The sequence below is a fragment of the Zingiber officinale genome, chromosome 10B (assembly GCF_018446385.1).
Source record: "Zingiber officinale cultivar Zhangliang chromosome 10B, Zo_v1.1, whole genome shotgun sequence".
Classification (NCBI taxonomy): domain Eukaryota; kingdom Viridiplantae; phylum Streptophyta; class Magnoliopsida; order Zingiberales; family Zingiberaceae; genus Zingiber; species Zingiber officinale.
The window spans coordinates 91,170,493-91,185,358 of record NC_056005.1 but is presented as its reverse complement, the minus strand read 5'-3'; the positions used below and the strand labels follow the sequence as shown (position 1 = coordinate 91,185,358).

Genomic DNA, 14,866 nt, shown 5'->3' with positions numbered 1-14,866 from the left:
CCCCCTATCGAAACATCACGATCCAACACTAAGGAGCCCCTTCCTGTTTCAGATCGGGGTTCCAAGAGAAAACAACCTGAGACCTTTCCTCAAGTTCCTTACCGTGAGCCAGGCGTGGGGTATTATCAGCCAGAGCCCCAGGGTCATAGCCTGAAGAAAGAGCAGCCTCAGGCCTCCATGGCGGAGAGTTCCTTGCCCCGAGACTCAAAGAAAGGGAAGGCCCTTATGGTACCAGAGGTGTTCCCTGAGGATCCGGACGAGCGAGTGCCTTTCTCAGCCAGGATCCTGAATGAAAGATTGCCTAAGGGCTATAGAACCCCGTCGATCGGAGAGTACGATGGGAGCAAAGACCCAGAAGAGCATTTATGAAAATTTAAGAATGCAGCTCTACTGCATCAGTACAGTGATGCTGTCAAATGTAGAGTTTTCTTAAACACTCTGGTTGGTTCTGCATTAAAATGGTTTGATGGGCTACCTCAAGGATCCATCACCTGCTTCTTGGACTTCAAGACAGCTTTCCTACGTCGATTCGCTAGTAGTAAGAAATATCAGAAGACAGATCACTGTCTTTTCGCTCTAAAGCAAGGGTCGACTGAGCCCTTAAGAAGTTATATCAACCGCTTTAATCAAGTGGCCCAGGATGTCCCCACTGCCACTTCAGAGATTCTGATGAGCGTCTTCTCTCATAGATTAGGAGAAGGAGAATTCTTCAGAGATCTCATCAAAAATCCCGCCCGGAATTTTGATGAGATGGTAGAAAAAGCTGCCTCTTACATCAAAGTGGAAGAAGCGCAAGCAGCTAAGAGGAAAGCTGAAAGACCACCCTCATCTACCAATAAGCAGGAAAGAAGAATACCTCAACCACCTCCTCAACCTCTACCGCGCGCTCGGGAAGCTAGACCTACTTTCCAGCCCGGTCCGGAAGTCAGACCCGCACCTCGAGTTGCAGCTGTGCATGCTCCCCACCCAGGACCATGGAATAATCGGTATTGCACTTATCATCGGTCTCACACTCACGATACTAACCACTGCTTTCAGCTCGCTCGAGATTCTAAGCGGGTTGTCGAGATGGGTTTACCACCTCCTGAACTAGCCCCTCAAGTGATCAAAATGATGGAGGAACAACGAGCCGCGGCTGGGAAGGCCGGGCAATCCCGCCCCGACCTAGCAGGACCTAGTGCTCATCAACCTAGTCGGGGGAAAGAGCCAGAGGGATCGCGAGAAGCAGAGAACAGGGGCAATGCTATCGTCAGAGAGATTGGCATAATCTCTGGCGGACCTACTGATGGAGATTTTGGAAGAGCGCGCAAGTCACACGTATGTCGCTTGGAGGTTCACACTGTGGGGTGCAGTCAAGAGCAGGCTACTGGCCCAGTTATCAGCTTCGGGCCTGTAGACCTAGAAGGTCTGGAGTTACCTCATGATGATGCTCTATCATTAAAGCCATCATTGCCAATAGCCGAGTGACTCGGGTTTTTGTTGACACCGGGAGCTCGGTCAATATTATATTCAGGATCGCATTCGAGGAGATGCAGATTGATGCTACTGAACTCCAGCCGATAGCCACATCTCTATATGGATTTACAGGCAATGAGGTGAAGCCAATGGGCCAGATTAAACTGGCCATATCTTTGGGCACTGAGCCGTTGGTGCGCACGAGGAGGAGCACTTTTATAGTGGTGGACTCTCCTTCTTCTTATAATATTATTTTGGGAAGGTCTGCCTTGCATGAATTTAGGGTTGCTGTGTCAACTTTCCATCAAAAAATCAAATTCCCCGTAGGCGAGTAGGTCGGAGAAGTTAAAGGAGAACAAAGGGTTTCTCGCCGATGCTATATTGACATGGTTCGAGTGGAGGCTCGGAAAATAAAAGGATGTAAGATGGAGGTGTCCATGTTGTTCAGGAGGAGCCTCTGCCTATAGCTGAAGAACTCATCCCCTGGGAAGAAGTACAGTTACACGCCGAGCGACCCGAAAGTCTAACCCGTGTGGCAAGCGACCTTCCTGCTCTCCTCAAGGAAGAGTTAATTCAATGCTTGATTCGTAACCGGGACGTCTTCGCCTGGTCTACACAGGAGTTACCTGGGGTCAAGCCAGAGGTGGCTGAGCTTAAATTACATCTGATACCAGATTTCAAACTTGTCAAGCAAAAGAAAAGGAACCTCTCAGCTGACCAGAACAAAATAATCAGAGCTGAAGTGGACCAGCTCAGAAAGGCGGGCCATGTTCGAGAAGTGCAGATCCCGTCCTGGCTCTCAAATGTGGTTTTAGTAAAGAAGTCTAATAATAAGTGGAGGGTGTGTATAGATTTCCGAGATCTCAACCGAGTTAGTCCCAAAGATTGCTATCCTCTGCCCCGGATTGATCAAATGGTAGATTCCACGGCCAGCTGTGAAAGGATTTGCATGCTGGATGTGGTTATGAGTCAGTCGGTAGAGGACAGGAAGACAGGTCGACAGAGGATGATTGAACTAGGTCAAGTAAAAAGACGACTGGGGTCTAGTCAGTCGGACTAGAGCCTCCTTCGACTAGACTTGAGGGGGAGGCTTGTGATACAGTGCATGTTTTGTGGGGTCGGTATGATGATGTGGTTATGAGTCAACACCACAAGAGGGTCAGAAGTCAAGCTGACCTGGAAGTCAGGAAGGTCAAAAGTCAAGTCTCCGTGACCGGTCAGGAGTCAAGCTGACCTGGAAGTCAGGAAGGTCAGAAGTCAAGCCTCCATGGCCGGTCAGCAGTCAAGCAGACGTGGAGATCAGGGAGGTCAAAAGTCAAGCTTGCGTGGCAGGGGTCAAAGTCTCAGCTGACGTAGTAGTCAAAGGAGGGGATCATAAATCGGACAGGGACCAGCCCTGATAGCGGTCAAGGACAGGGCCCACGGGCTGGGTCGGAAAGTGACAACCCTGGAAAACAGTCAACAGAGGCAGGTATGGTCACAGACCTGGCGTGAGGTCGGTACGTGCAAGCCATGGATAACGCTAAATAGATACAGGTCGGGAAACAGATCGGTCGAGCAGGTCGGAACGTGCAAGCCATGGATAACGTTAAATAGATACAGGTCGGGAAACAGATCGGTTGAGCAGGTCGGTATGTGCAAGTCATGGATAACGCTAAATAGATACAGGTCGGGAAACAGATCGGTTGAGCAGGTTGGAACGTGCAAGCCATGGATAACGTTAAATAGATACAGGTCGGGAAACAGGCCGATCGAGCAGGTCGGCACATACAAGCCATGGATAGCGAGCTACAGGTCGGGAAATATATCGGTCGAGCAAGTTGGGGCGTGCAAACCATGGATAGCGCTAAACAGATATCAGGTCAATAACAGACTGGTTGAACATGTCAAAACATACCAGTCAAGGATAACATATACATAGGCAGGACTGGAGACAGACATAGCGTGCAGGTCGGGGAGTGCTAACCAAGGATAACAGGTATAGAAGCTGGTCTGGACACAGACCTAGATGCAGGTCGGGAAGTGCTAGCCCTAGATAATAGCGGATAGAAGTAGGTCTGGACACAGACCTAGCGTGCAGGTCAGGAAGTGCTAGCCAGAAATAACAGCGGATAGAAGCGAGTCGGGATACAGATCTTGATCTACAGACTCATCGCCCAGACACTACATGACAAACAAGCTAAGGAATCGTAACCGCTTGTCAAAGAATATCAGAGAATAATCAGTGTAAGGGAATATGCTAACAGTTGGGGCTCAATACACCTTCGGTTTTGCTGCCAGTCTATTAAGAAGAGACACGTGTCAACCACCACCAGACAAAGCCTGACAGACGACATTTCCTGACATCCGTCAGACCCAGAAACTTCCTCTGCAGTATAAAAAGGGGTGTCTTGTCCCTTATGCATGTACGCTCACTCGTCATTTCTCACTAATCTTTTACCTTTCATCCTTTCTCTGTGATTTCTGGGGAAAAAGTACTTGACTTGAGCGTCGGAGGATCTGACCCAGGGACTTTTTCCCTGGTTTCTGATCTCTAACGACTCGTGGGCTCGCCTGAGTGTGTGTAGAGCAACAGCGTCATCATCCTGGTCATCTTTCTTCATCAGTCGCCCGTGAGAACCTTTCCAGGAAGGTGCCAGGTGGATCCGAGGTTTTAACGACTTTTCGTCAACTTCCAGTACAACAAGACCCGTCTTCATCTGACTCAACTTCCGGACGGGATTAAGTATAATCAGGGAACTTTTTCTCATTTACATTTAGGTAGATTGCTTTTTAAATGTATTAAAAACAAATTTATTTATTTGTGAGAGTTTTTGATTAACCTATTTTTGAATTAATTGCATTAAGCGTTGGCAAATACATTCGGATAAGCAATATTGAACAAATTAAAATAAAAATAAAATTAAAAATTAAAAATTAAAAATAGAAATAACATAGAGACTCGACATTGCAAAAGCCGTCGCTCTTCCTCAGCGACGCCACGAACCTCTGCTCCTCGAAACCGTACGGCGTCGGCCACTTCACCCTCTGCAACCTCTCCTTCAACTTCCCCAAAAAGTAGTCAATTATCCCTCCCCGACTCCTTGCTATAATCAGCACCAGCACCCGGTCGTGGGCGTGCTCTAATGCTCTCAAGTAGCACGTACTGGACACCCTCTCCTCCTCCGCAGCTGTGGGCACCCTCTCCTCCTGGACCTCCTCCTCCGGGGCAGCCACCTCCGTCCGCCGATGGCTCACCAAACGCCTCGTTTTCCATTCGCCAGCCGTGGCGTCGAACGCCTCAAACGTTAGCTGACGGCTGAAAACGCGGAATAAGCCACGGGCGAAGAATCCTCTGCACTTGCGCACGGGACGCGCCATGTCCGGCAGAGGCGCCCATGCGTCCGTCTCTACGTCGTAGGCCAGTGCCGATCGCAGCGCCAGCCCTTGCTGGTCTCGCCCGCCGGCCACGAACACCACCGGCGACTCCGCTGAGGCGGCGCACGCGAAGAAGGCCCTCCGCGGGCCCGGCATGGGCGCCCCCAGCCGCCAAACGCCGGTCAACAAATTGTGCACGTGGACCATATTAGTCGGGCTGTGCCGCCGTCCTATCACCACCAGCTCGTGCCCCACGGCCACCACTTGACATTCGGCAGCCGAGTCACGGATCATCGGCAGCCTCGTCCAGACTTGTTCGGTCACGTCGTACAAGGCTACCCACTTTTCGAAGGGATGCTTAGGATTCGATACTACGAATGCAGCAAGAAGACGAGCGACGTTGGCGGCTTTACGGAGGCGGTAAAAAGATGACGAAGAGATTTCATGCCTCCATCGCTTGCAGACACGTCGAGCAATCCGTAAAAAAGAGAAAGGGAGGCGGATGAGACATTCAAGAGCAACAGCGTCAGGCAACCCTGGTATTACCTCAACCTCCATTGATCATATACAATTTTGATTTTTAATTTTTTTTATATGATGGGTATATATATATAGATAGTTGTCTAAGATGCATGAAAAGTTAATTAAGGAAATTTCTATTTAGTTTAGATATATTAGAGAATCAATCAATCAATCTAAGAATTATCAGCATAAATATATATACATTTTAGAAAATTATTAATTATGAAAAAATTTATTTTATTAGTCCGATTTAAGAATTAGTCTATTGACAAGTTAAAATTTAAAAATTAAATTTCTAAATAATAAAACTTTAAACGTGCATGAAATATATAATTATTAATCATCCATCTATCTATCTATCTATCTATCTATATTTAGAAATAAATTTTATATTTCCATAACAAAATAATGTTTTTAAAACAAAAAGTGGATGATTAATAATTATATATTTCATTTTCCTTTTATAAATTTAATTTCTAAACTTTAATATGTCATGCTCATAAATTGCTAGACGAATTCTTAATTTAGACTAAATAAAAATTTTCCCTAAAATCTCTATTTAAATTATTATTCTAATTATTAGAATAATTTTCTAACTGAAACTGAATAAAAATTTCCTTAACTAATTCCTATTAGCTCAACCGCCGTGGGAGACAATTTAATTAGATTCTTAATTTCAATATGGATAATATATATATATATATATATATATATATCATTTTATTAAAAATCTCCTTCCTTTACTAATTAATTTTGGTGAAACCTAAAATGAATTTACGTTGCTGTCCTTTTTTCTATTCATACTAAAAATAATTCCAAGGTTTATTAGTAATTTTTTTTTATTGTTTTATATAAAAAATATAGTTCTCTTTAGTTCCACATCTTAAAATTGACAAGAGATCAAAGAAGCTTCTATAAATATTTTAGGCGACGTTAAAAAATATACTCTTCTTAGTTTCTTTTAGTAAGATAAGTATAATATTAAATTAAAATAATTTTTTGCATAGGGAAACTCATTACAATAGTTTATTACTGGGATTCTATAACGTGACATTAGAAAATCCAAACAATTCGAATTTTTAAAGACTCAAATAATTTATATATTATTATATTACACACTCACATTATATATATATATATATATATATATAGATAAATTATTCGGTCATTATCTAAAGAGTGTTTCCATATGCTAGTAATGTTAGATTTGTAGGAGAGAATTATTCAATATGATTACATTAAAATATAATATTTTCTTTTATTTATTACGTTAATTGACATAATCTTATAATATTTCTTTTACAATTAATAATTTTATTATTTCATTTAGGAGCCACCTTATGGTTTACCGAGCTATAGCCCGTGGGCCCGACGTCGATAATAAAGGGTAGTAGTTGAATTTTTTATGGGAAAAAGGAAAAATATGAGAGAAAGAAAAGAAGATAGCTCGGTAAAAAAGTGAGGAAGTAGCCTAAAGCAGAGTTGCGAAGCAGAATACCTTCAGCTAGAGGTAGGATTTTCGTAGTCTGCGGAGAAGAGTGTCTTCCATCGGAGGAAGAACTTTTGCAAGAGTAGTAGTAGGAGAAATAGAAGATGAAGAATAGTATTTGATCGGGTCAAACCATCATCTTTAGTTATGATGAGTTCTTTGACAAAGTGGCAAGGGAGGATAAGAGAGGAACCCTTTCAATAACTTTATCTACCTTTTATATAAATAAAACTTGGTTTTGCGCGCACACAACCCATGTCAAATCACCTTTTCACGGTTCGGGCGGGGACTATTTCGTGCATAAGGCAATTGTCAATCCATATCAGAGGTATGCTACAGTTGCAATCTATATTAGAGGTATGCTGTAGTTGTCATTTCATATCAAAGGCATGCTCTGATATCTGTGGCTCATCCTGCTAGCAGTCAATCCTTAGATAAGGAATAATGATTGTCTCTTTAAAATTCATGCAGACTTAGTTTAAGTTCAAGAGTAGGAATGATAATTTCATTCGAATTTGATGAAAAATATATTATCTTATCTGAATAGAAGAGGATATGAAAAAATTATTAATACATGATATCCGACCCGAATATCCGATTAAATAATATATATATATATATTAAAAAAAACTTTTTTCTAAAATCAACTTATTATTTTTTGTTGATATTAGTAAGAGATTATATGGATGTTTAATCTATTTTTTAATCATATATATATTTTAATAAGATGTTAATTTTAATATGTTTTTATTGAATGATAATAGTTTGATAGAAAGAAAAAAATTATACGTATAAAATATATCCGGTCCTTTAATGGGTATGGGTATACCTATTGGATATCCTATACCCGATGAATATGAGTACGGAGGATATAGAATTCGACCTGAACCCAACTCATTACCATCCATATTCAAAAGGATATATATTACGCCTTCAAGTCACATTTCAATAATTTATCAATTAGTTAGGGATTTATAAGTCCAGGAATTTACTAATTTATTTTTTTTATTTTAGTTTATTGTTTAAACTTCTAAAAGATTTTATAATCGAAACTAAATCGAATTAATCAATATATATAAATAACATTTTTAGAAAAAATTGAAATTTCAAAAAAAAACCTAAGTGAATTTTTAAATTCTCTCGCTTAAATAAGCTACCTAACCAAACTTGAAATGTAAAATGACGTGCACCATGGTTGAGTTAGCCACTGTTATACCATTGGCTCCTATGAAGCTGAATCATGTTTCCTGAAAACTTACAATCTTTATTTGGCCACTTTACCCATGAATCACATACAGTTAGGGTCATTATTTCATCACATGACAAAAGGTTAGTTATTGTGCTGTGCCTTGACAAAAGGTTAGTTATTGTGCTGTGCCTCAATAATAGCTAAGGGAGGTTTTTTTTTTGGGGTTGTTTCCTGATTCCAGTCCCATTCCTTATATTTTTTTTGTCACTTACCAGTTCAAACGACACCACTTTATGGTGTAATGTGCAATTGACAAAAGATGGCATTGGGGTTTGCTTTCCAACATCAATTTAGACAATTGCACTGATATAGTGATATTGTATCCACTTATCAGAGTAAGACAGCATACAGGGTTAATGGCGTAAACACATCGGGCTGGTTCTCCGTGGACTTCACCATAAATGATTTATCACAAGTTTACTGTTAGTACAAAATATGTCTGCATACACATTGTTTTAAAACAAGCATGAAGATTATCCTCATCGAAATCTGAGTAAGATAAAGATCGACGGAGATGATATTGGTATTGATGGAGAGGTAACTTTGACGCATCCTGTGTATACACGTCGGAAAGACGAACCTCCCTAGAACCTCCAAAGGTTGTGGTCGAAGAATTGGTGGTACTCAGACTCTGCACACACTCCGACAGCCACATGAAGCGTTAGAGATGAGAAACTAAGGAAAAAGTCTCCAGTACAGACCCTCTGACGCTCAAGTCAGGTCCTTTTTGTTGGTGCAATATCCCTCAGGTCAAGGTTGACCTGGGTAACCAAGCTGAGTCTTGGTTTGGGTTTAGATGTTTGACAATAAGATATTGATTGAAGAAGAGTCAAGTAGGTCAAGGTTGACTGGATACTTGACTGGGAAGTCCTAACTGGGATGTTAGGCAAAATGAAAGACCTAGTGAGTGAAGCTAGGCAGTATGAAAGTCCTGGTGAGTGAAGCCAGGCAGAAGAAAAGTCCTGGTGAGTGAAGCCAGGCAGAAGGAAGTCCTAGTGAGTGAAGCTAGGCAGATGGAAATCCTGGTGAGTGAAGCTAGGCAGATGGAAATCCTGGTGAGTGAAGCCAGGTGAAAGTCCTAGTGAGTGAAGCTAGGCAGATGGAAGTCCTAGTGAGTGAAGCCAGGTGAAAGACCTAGTGAGTGAAGCTAGGCAGATGGAAAATCCTGGTGAGTGAAGCCGGTGAAAGTCCTAGTGAGTGAAGCTAGGCGGATGGAAAATCCTGGTGAGTGAAGGGTGAAAGTCCTAGTGAGTGAAGCTAGGCGGATGGAAATCTGAGTGAAGTGAGGCGGTGAAAGTCCTAGTGAGTGAAGCTAGGCAGATGGAAATCCTGGTGAGTGAAGCCAGGTGAAAGTCCTAGTGAGTGAAGCTAGGCAGATGGAAAACCCTAGTGAGTGAAGCTAGGTGAAAGTCCTGGTGAGTGAAGCCAGGCAAAGGAAAATCCAGATGGATCAAGGATGATCGGACATCTGGTGCTGGGAAGTCCAAGTAGGTCAAAGGATTGACTGGATACTTGGCATGAAAGAAAAGTCCAAGTAGGTCAAAGGGATTGACCGGATACTTGGCACAGAGAAAAGTCCAAGTGGGTCAAAGGGATTGACCGGACACTTGGTAAGGGAGTCCTAGCAGGTCAAGGGAGTGACTAGATGCTAGGCATGACATACCAACAGGTCAAGGTTGACCGGATGTTGGTTTGGGAGGTTTAGGACTTGGTTTTGGACAAAATCAAGTCTTTGGATCGATCGATGGATCGATCCGGCCCTGGATCGATCGGTGGATCGATCCGACTGCCCAAAATCAGAGACTCGGATCGATCCGTGGATCGATCAGAGGTCCCAATCGATCGATGGATCGATTGGGACGCGGCCGCTTCGATAAGCGCCGGATCGATCCGTGGATCGATCCAGCGCTTTCGATCAGGCGCTCGGATCGATCCGTGGATCGATCCAAAGCCTCCCCGATCGATTGGGAACATTCGAATCGATCGGGATCCGACCGTTGGCGTCGTTTATAGCTGCAGGCGTTCGATAGCTGCGGCATTGCTTCACGGATTCACCCCAGAGCTCTCGCCAACTCCTCCACAGCGCTCACAAAGCTCAGATCGCCAGTTCTTGAAGGATCTTGGAAGCCCTCCAAGTCAAGAGGCGGATCGAAGCCAAGAAGAGAAGCTAGGGTTAGGGTTTTGTACTCATTGTAAGCTTGTAAGCTTGTATTTCTTGTATCCTTTCCCTCTCTTCTTGTATTGAGTCTTGTAGGGCTTCTCCGCCCTTGGTAGTTACCATAAAGGAGAGTTTTATTTAGTGGAGGGTGTGTGTGTTGGTGTGGATCCTTGGATTAGTCACCTCTTGTGAGGTGGATACCAAGTAAAACCAACCGTGTTAGCGTTGTGTGTTTGTTTCTGTATTTTCCGCTGCACATCTTTGAAGGAACAAGCAACGCCGAGCGACGAGCTATTCACCCCCCCCCCCCCCCTAGCTACTTTTGGTCCTAACAAGTGGTATCAGAGCGAGGCCGCTCTTTACCGGAATCATCGCCGGAAGGGTCAAGTATATCAAGAAAAGCTAGAGGGTGAAGAAGTTGGAGCAAATTCTTCAAGTTCAAGATTCTATCAAGCTCAACTTCAAGATGCAATTCCAAGATGGACTTGGATTTGACACAAGGGTGGCTCCACCATATTCATCTACAAGCTTCGATTCTTGGAAATCAAGAATCAAAAATTTTCTTATGATGGAGATAGAGCAATGGTTTGCTCTCATGGAAGGTTTTGAAGCTCCCACAAATTCCAAGGGCAAAGTACTCAAAAGGAGCAAGTGGAGCAAAGACCAAATCCAAAGATGTGAGGCCAATGACAAAGTGACCAAGCTTGTGGTCAATTTATTGCCAAGCAACATCTTGGAACAAATTGGAGAGTTTGAAGATGCCAAGGAGCTTTGGAGCAAATTGGCAAGAATTCATGAGATCCCCTCCACTGTATCAAATCAAGGAGAATCCAAAGAGGGCGACTCATTGGATCAAGACCAAGAGGAGGACTCCGAGGTTGAGAGATGCTCAACCTCCGAAGAAGAGGAAATCCAAGAAGCTTCATCCTCAAGGGAATGCACCGAAGGAAACGAGGAGGGAGCATACTCCTTGTTTCACGTTCAAAATGATGAAGCCTCCACCTCTAGGATTGAGGGGGAGCAATTCTTGGTGACGACGGATCAAGAAGAAGGAGAAGCTTCTACATCCGGGTCAAGTGAAGAAGAAGAAGATAGTGCCACCTCCGAAATTCAAGAAATATCAAATGGAGGAGCAAGTGCCATCCCTATACAAGAAGGTATAAATGTTTCAATTAAAAATAAAAATCATATAATATGTTTTGAGTGTAGGGAAAGTGGGCACTACAAGAGCAAATGCCCTAAATTGGCCAAGAAGAAGGGCCAAGTGGCACAAAAGGGCAAGGAGAAGCCCAAGGAGACCATCCCCGGAACAAAGAAGAGCAAGGAGCACATCGTGTGCTTCTCTTGCAATCTAAATGGGCATTACCGAAGTCAATGCCCTAAGGGGAAGAAGGTGGTCAAGGCTCATGGAGGAAGCTCTAGTCAAGGGGGAGCCTCTAAGGTAAAAAGGAAGGTAACTTTCATTGAGCCTATTCCCTTACAAAATGGTAAAAAGCATGCTAGGTCAAATTTCTATCATTTTAATGCTATTTACCATGAAAATAGAAAGCATGATAGCGTTAAAGAAAAACATATAGCTTTTCATACTAAAACTACTACACCTAAGGCTAGGATTGTAGGTAAAAATCTAGGCGAAAACTCTAAGGATTTAAGATACAAGCCTAGAAATAAAAATGCTCATGGATCAAATACTAAGGACTTAGTGAGAGAAAATCAAGTCTTGAGGTCAAGACTTGATAAAATGGAGAAGACCCTAAAAATGATGGAAAATATCCTATTAGGGCAAAGTGAGCATAACTTAGGTTTAGGAAAATCAAAGTCATCCAATGGCCATAAAGGTTTGGGATACAAACCAAAAGCTAAGAAGGATGTGCCTAGTTATCATAGGGTTCCATATAGTTATGGAACGAACCCTAAGTCTAGAGGTCAAGTCAAGGATACTAGGGAAGTCATCCCTAAGAGTATTTTTGCAACAAATGTGACTAAGACTTCTAAGAAGTCTAAGAAAGTCACAAACAAGGTCACAAGGGAGGTTATCCCTAGAGTTGACCTAGAAAATGTGACCAAGGCTTCTAAGAAGCCCAACAAGGTCACTATGAAGGTATCTAGGGAAGTTATTCCTAGTGAGTACCTAGAGTATCCAAGGAGCACCAATAGGTGTTGGGTTCCTAGGAGCATCTTCTCTACCCCATAGATGGGTTAGAGAGTGTCAACTCCGATTAGAAGGGTAGTTAACCCAACTTTGAGGAAATTGACACTCAAGGAGCATTTTCAAGGTTTTTGTTAACCTTTGAAAATGAAATGGAATTATTGATTACTCCTTGAAAGAGTAAAATGTGCCTAATGGTGGAAAAATTGATTTTAATCTTAAATGGCACATATTGGAAAATTCATAAGAACTATCAAGTTGGGTTTTTAGTATGTTCTTAGGCAATTTAAGGCAATCCGGGCCTTAAATTTAAAAGTGCTACTCTTGAGGAAAAATGGAATATGCCAACATTTGAGGACATGTTTATTTTAATTGGCATAAATTAATCAAGGGAATAAGAAATGCAAACTTAGGCTTTGGCATTTTCTTGAAGCACTTTAGGGCAATCTAGGTTTAAGTTGTAAGTTTTAGCTAAGACTTTACGGATACTTAGATAGTTAATCTAGGTATATTTTATTTATGCTAAATCTTGCCATGATTGTTTGCCCATCATATGCCATGACATCATGTCTAGTTTTTGCATTCATGTCTTATTATGAAAAATCCAAAAATACCATGTCATGACATTCATACATCATGTAGTAATAGGATATTTTCTTTTGAAAATTATTTTCTTTTGATGTATGTCATAACATAATCATGCATTAAGTTTAATTCCTTGTAATTAAGGACAAATGGCATCTAACGACACTTATTGACAAGTGATATCCTAGGTGGATGTCTAACATTTCTAAAATGCCTAGATAAATATGCATGATCCCTAGATTAGGGCAAAAACCAAAATCTACATCTCACAAAGACTATAAGGTGACTTGTATGTGTTTTGTCCATATTATATACAAGTGAGATGTTAGGATGATGAACAAAACTCAAGATGTTGATTTAGTGCATTCTTTTGAGTTTTAGGTTCATCAAAACACATAGTTATGTGTTTTCCCATTATTGGGAAAGCTAATGTACAAGTCATGTGCATTATGCCCAAGGAACATGATGGGATATTGGTTTTGAAAATGTTTTTAAAATGTTTTTGGAAAACCTTGGTGAAGGCTATCTTTTGATAGTAATCACCATTGAATAGTTAGACACAAACTTGAAGAAAAACACTAAAGTTTTTGCAAGTTTTCAAGTTTGTGTCAATCTTTGAAAATATGATGTATTTTCATAGAAAGCTATTTTTCCATGATTAAGTATGCCCTAAATAATGTCTACACGAAATTTTATAATTTTTGAATTTTTGTAGGATTTTCTAGGGGTTTCTGAAGTTGACTGAAATGGAATTTCAGCAACTATCAGAGCTCCGATCGATCCATGGATCGATTGGAGTTCCATGAATCGATCCATGGATCGATTCAAACGACAATTCCCGCGAGCAGAAGCTCGCTGGATTGATCAGCCGATCGATCCAGGGAGTCTGAATCGATCAGTGGATCGATTCAGAAAGGTTCAATCGATTGGAACCCAACTCCAATCGATCCAAGTTGCTGATTTTGGCTGGAAAGGCCTGATTTCAGCATCTTTGAACCTCTTTGAGTCTAGGTAACCATTCCAAACCCCTTAAATACATTTGTATACATACAAAGGGTGTTTTCATGTTGAAAACAAGGATGGATTGGTTAATGAAGACTAAGTAGAAGTTTAGGTTGAGGTTGTTTCAAATTTTGAATATTTGAACCTCAAAACTTCTAAATTTGGGTTTCCTAATGGTTTAGGGATTCCAAGTCATTGTTGGTGCAATGACAGAAGTTACCACCATGTCTTTAGGGGGAGGGACTCTTTAAAGACATGAAAATTGTTTTTCATGAACCTTGGAAGGTGGTTAACCTTCTGTTGTGAACTTGCTCAAGGTTGAGCATTTAAACTTGAAATGGGGAGAAATGGGGAGTGGATATCCTCATTATTTCAAGTGGACACTCAAGTGGTAGATAATGCTCAAGGTTGGGTAGTTGTCTACATTGAGGAGAAGTTAAGGATAAATGAAGGGTATGGGACCTTCATTATCGTGTTGATCACAACGAGTGATGTTGTGAACAACGATGAGCAACTCTTCAGGGGGAGAGTCTTCAACAAATGGATTTGTTGAAGTGTGCCCAGAATTGGAGCATAGGTTGATGTGTGTCCAACGATGGGTTGATGTGTGCCAATAGGGGGAGAATGTATGGTTAAGCTTAGTCCTTCATTACCTATGGGAAGGTCATAGGGGGAGAATGAAAGGACTCATGAAAGGGAGTAAGTTAGGCTTTCATTACCTAGAGGGAGTTTGCCCTCTTAGGGGAGAATGAAGAGCTTAATTTATGCTTTCATTACCTAGTGGCATGAAGAAGGAGGCTATGGGATTAGCCTAACTTACATATGGGATTGTAAGTGTTATTGTGGTATTGTCAAACATCAAAAAGGGGGAGATTGTTGGTGCAATATCCCTCAGGTCAA

At 41.8% G+C, this 14,866-nt stretch overlaps 1 protein-coding gene across 1 annotated transcript; it reads right to left on the bottom strand.

Moving 5' to 3' along the window:
- Positions 1 to 4,371: 4,371 nt before the first annotated feature.
- LOC122029270 (F-box/kelch-repeat protein At1g80440-like) lies at positions 4,372 to 5,426 on the bottom strand. Its single transcript, XM_042588206.1, has one exon. It carries the CDS (start codon positions 5,368 to 5,370, stop codon positions 4,372 to 4,374), a length of 999 nt encoding a protein of 332 aa, XP_042444140.1. The 5' UTR covers positions 5,371 to 5,426.
- Positions 5,427 to 14,866: the final 9,440 nt, after the last annotated feature.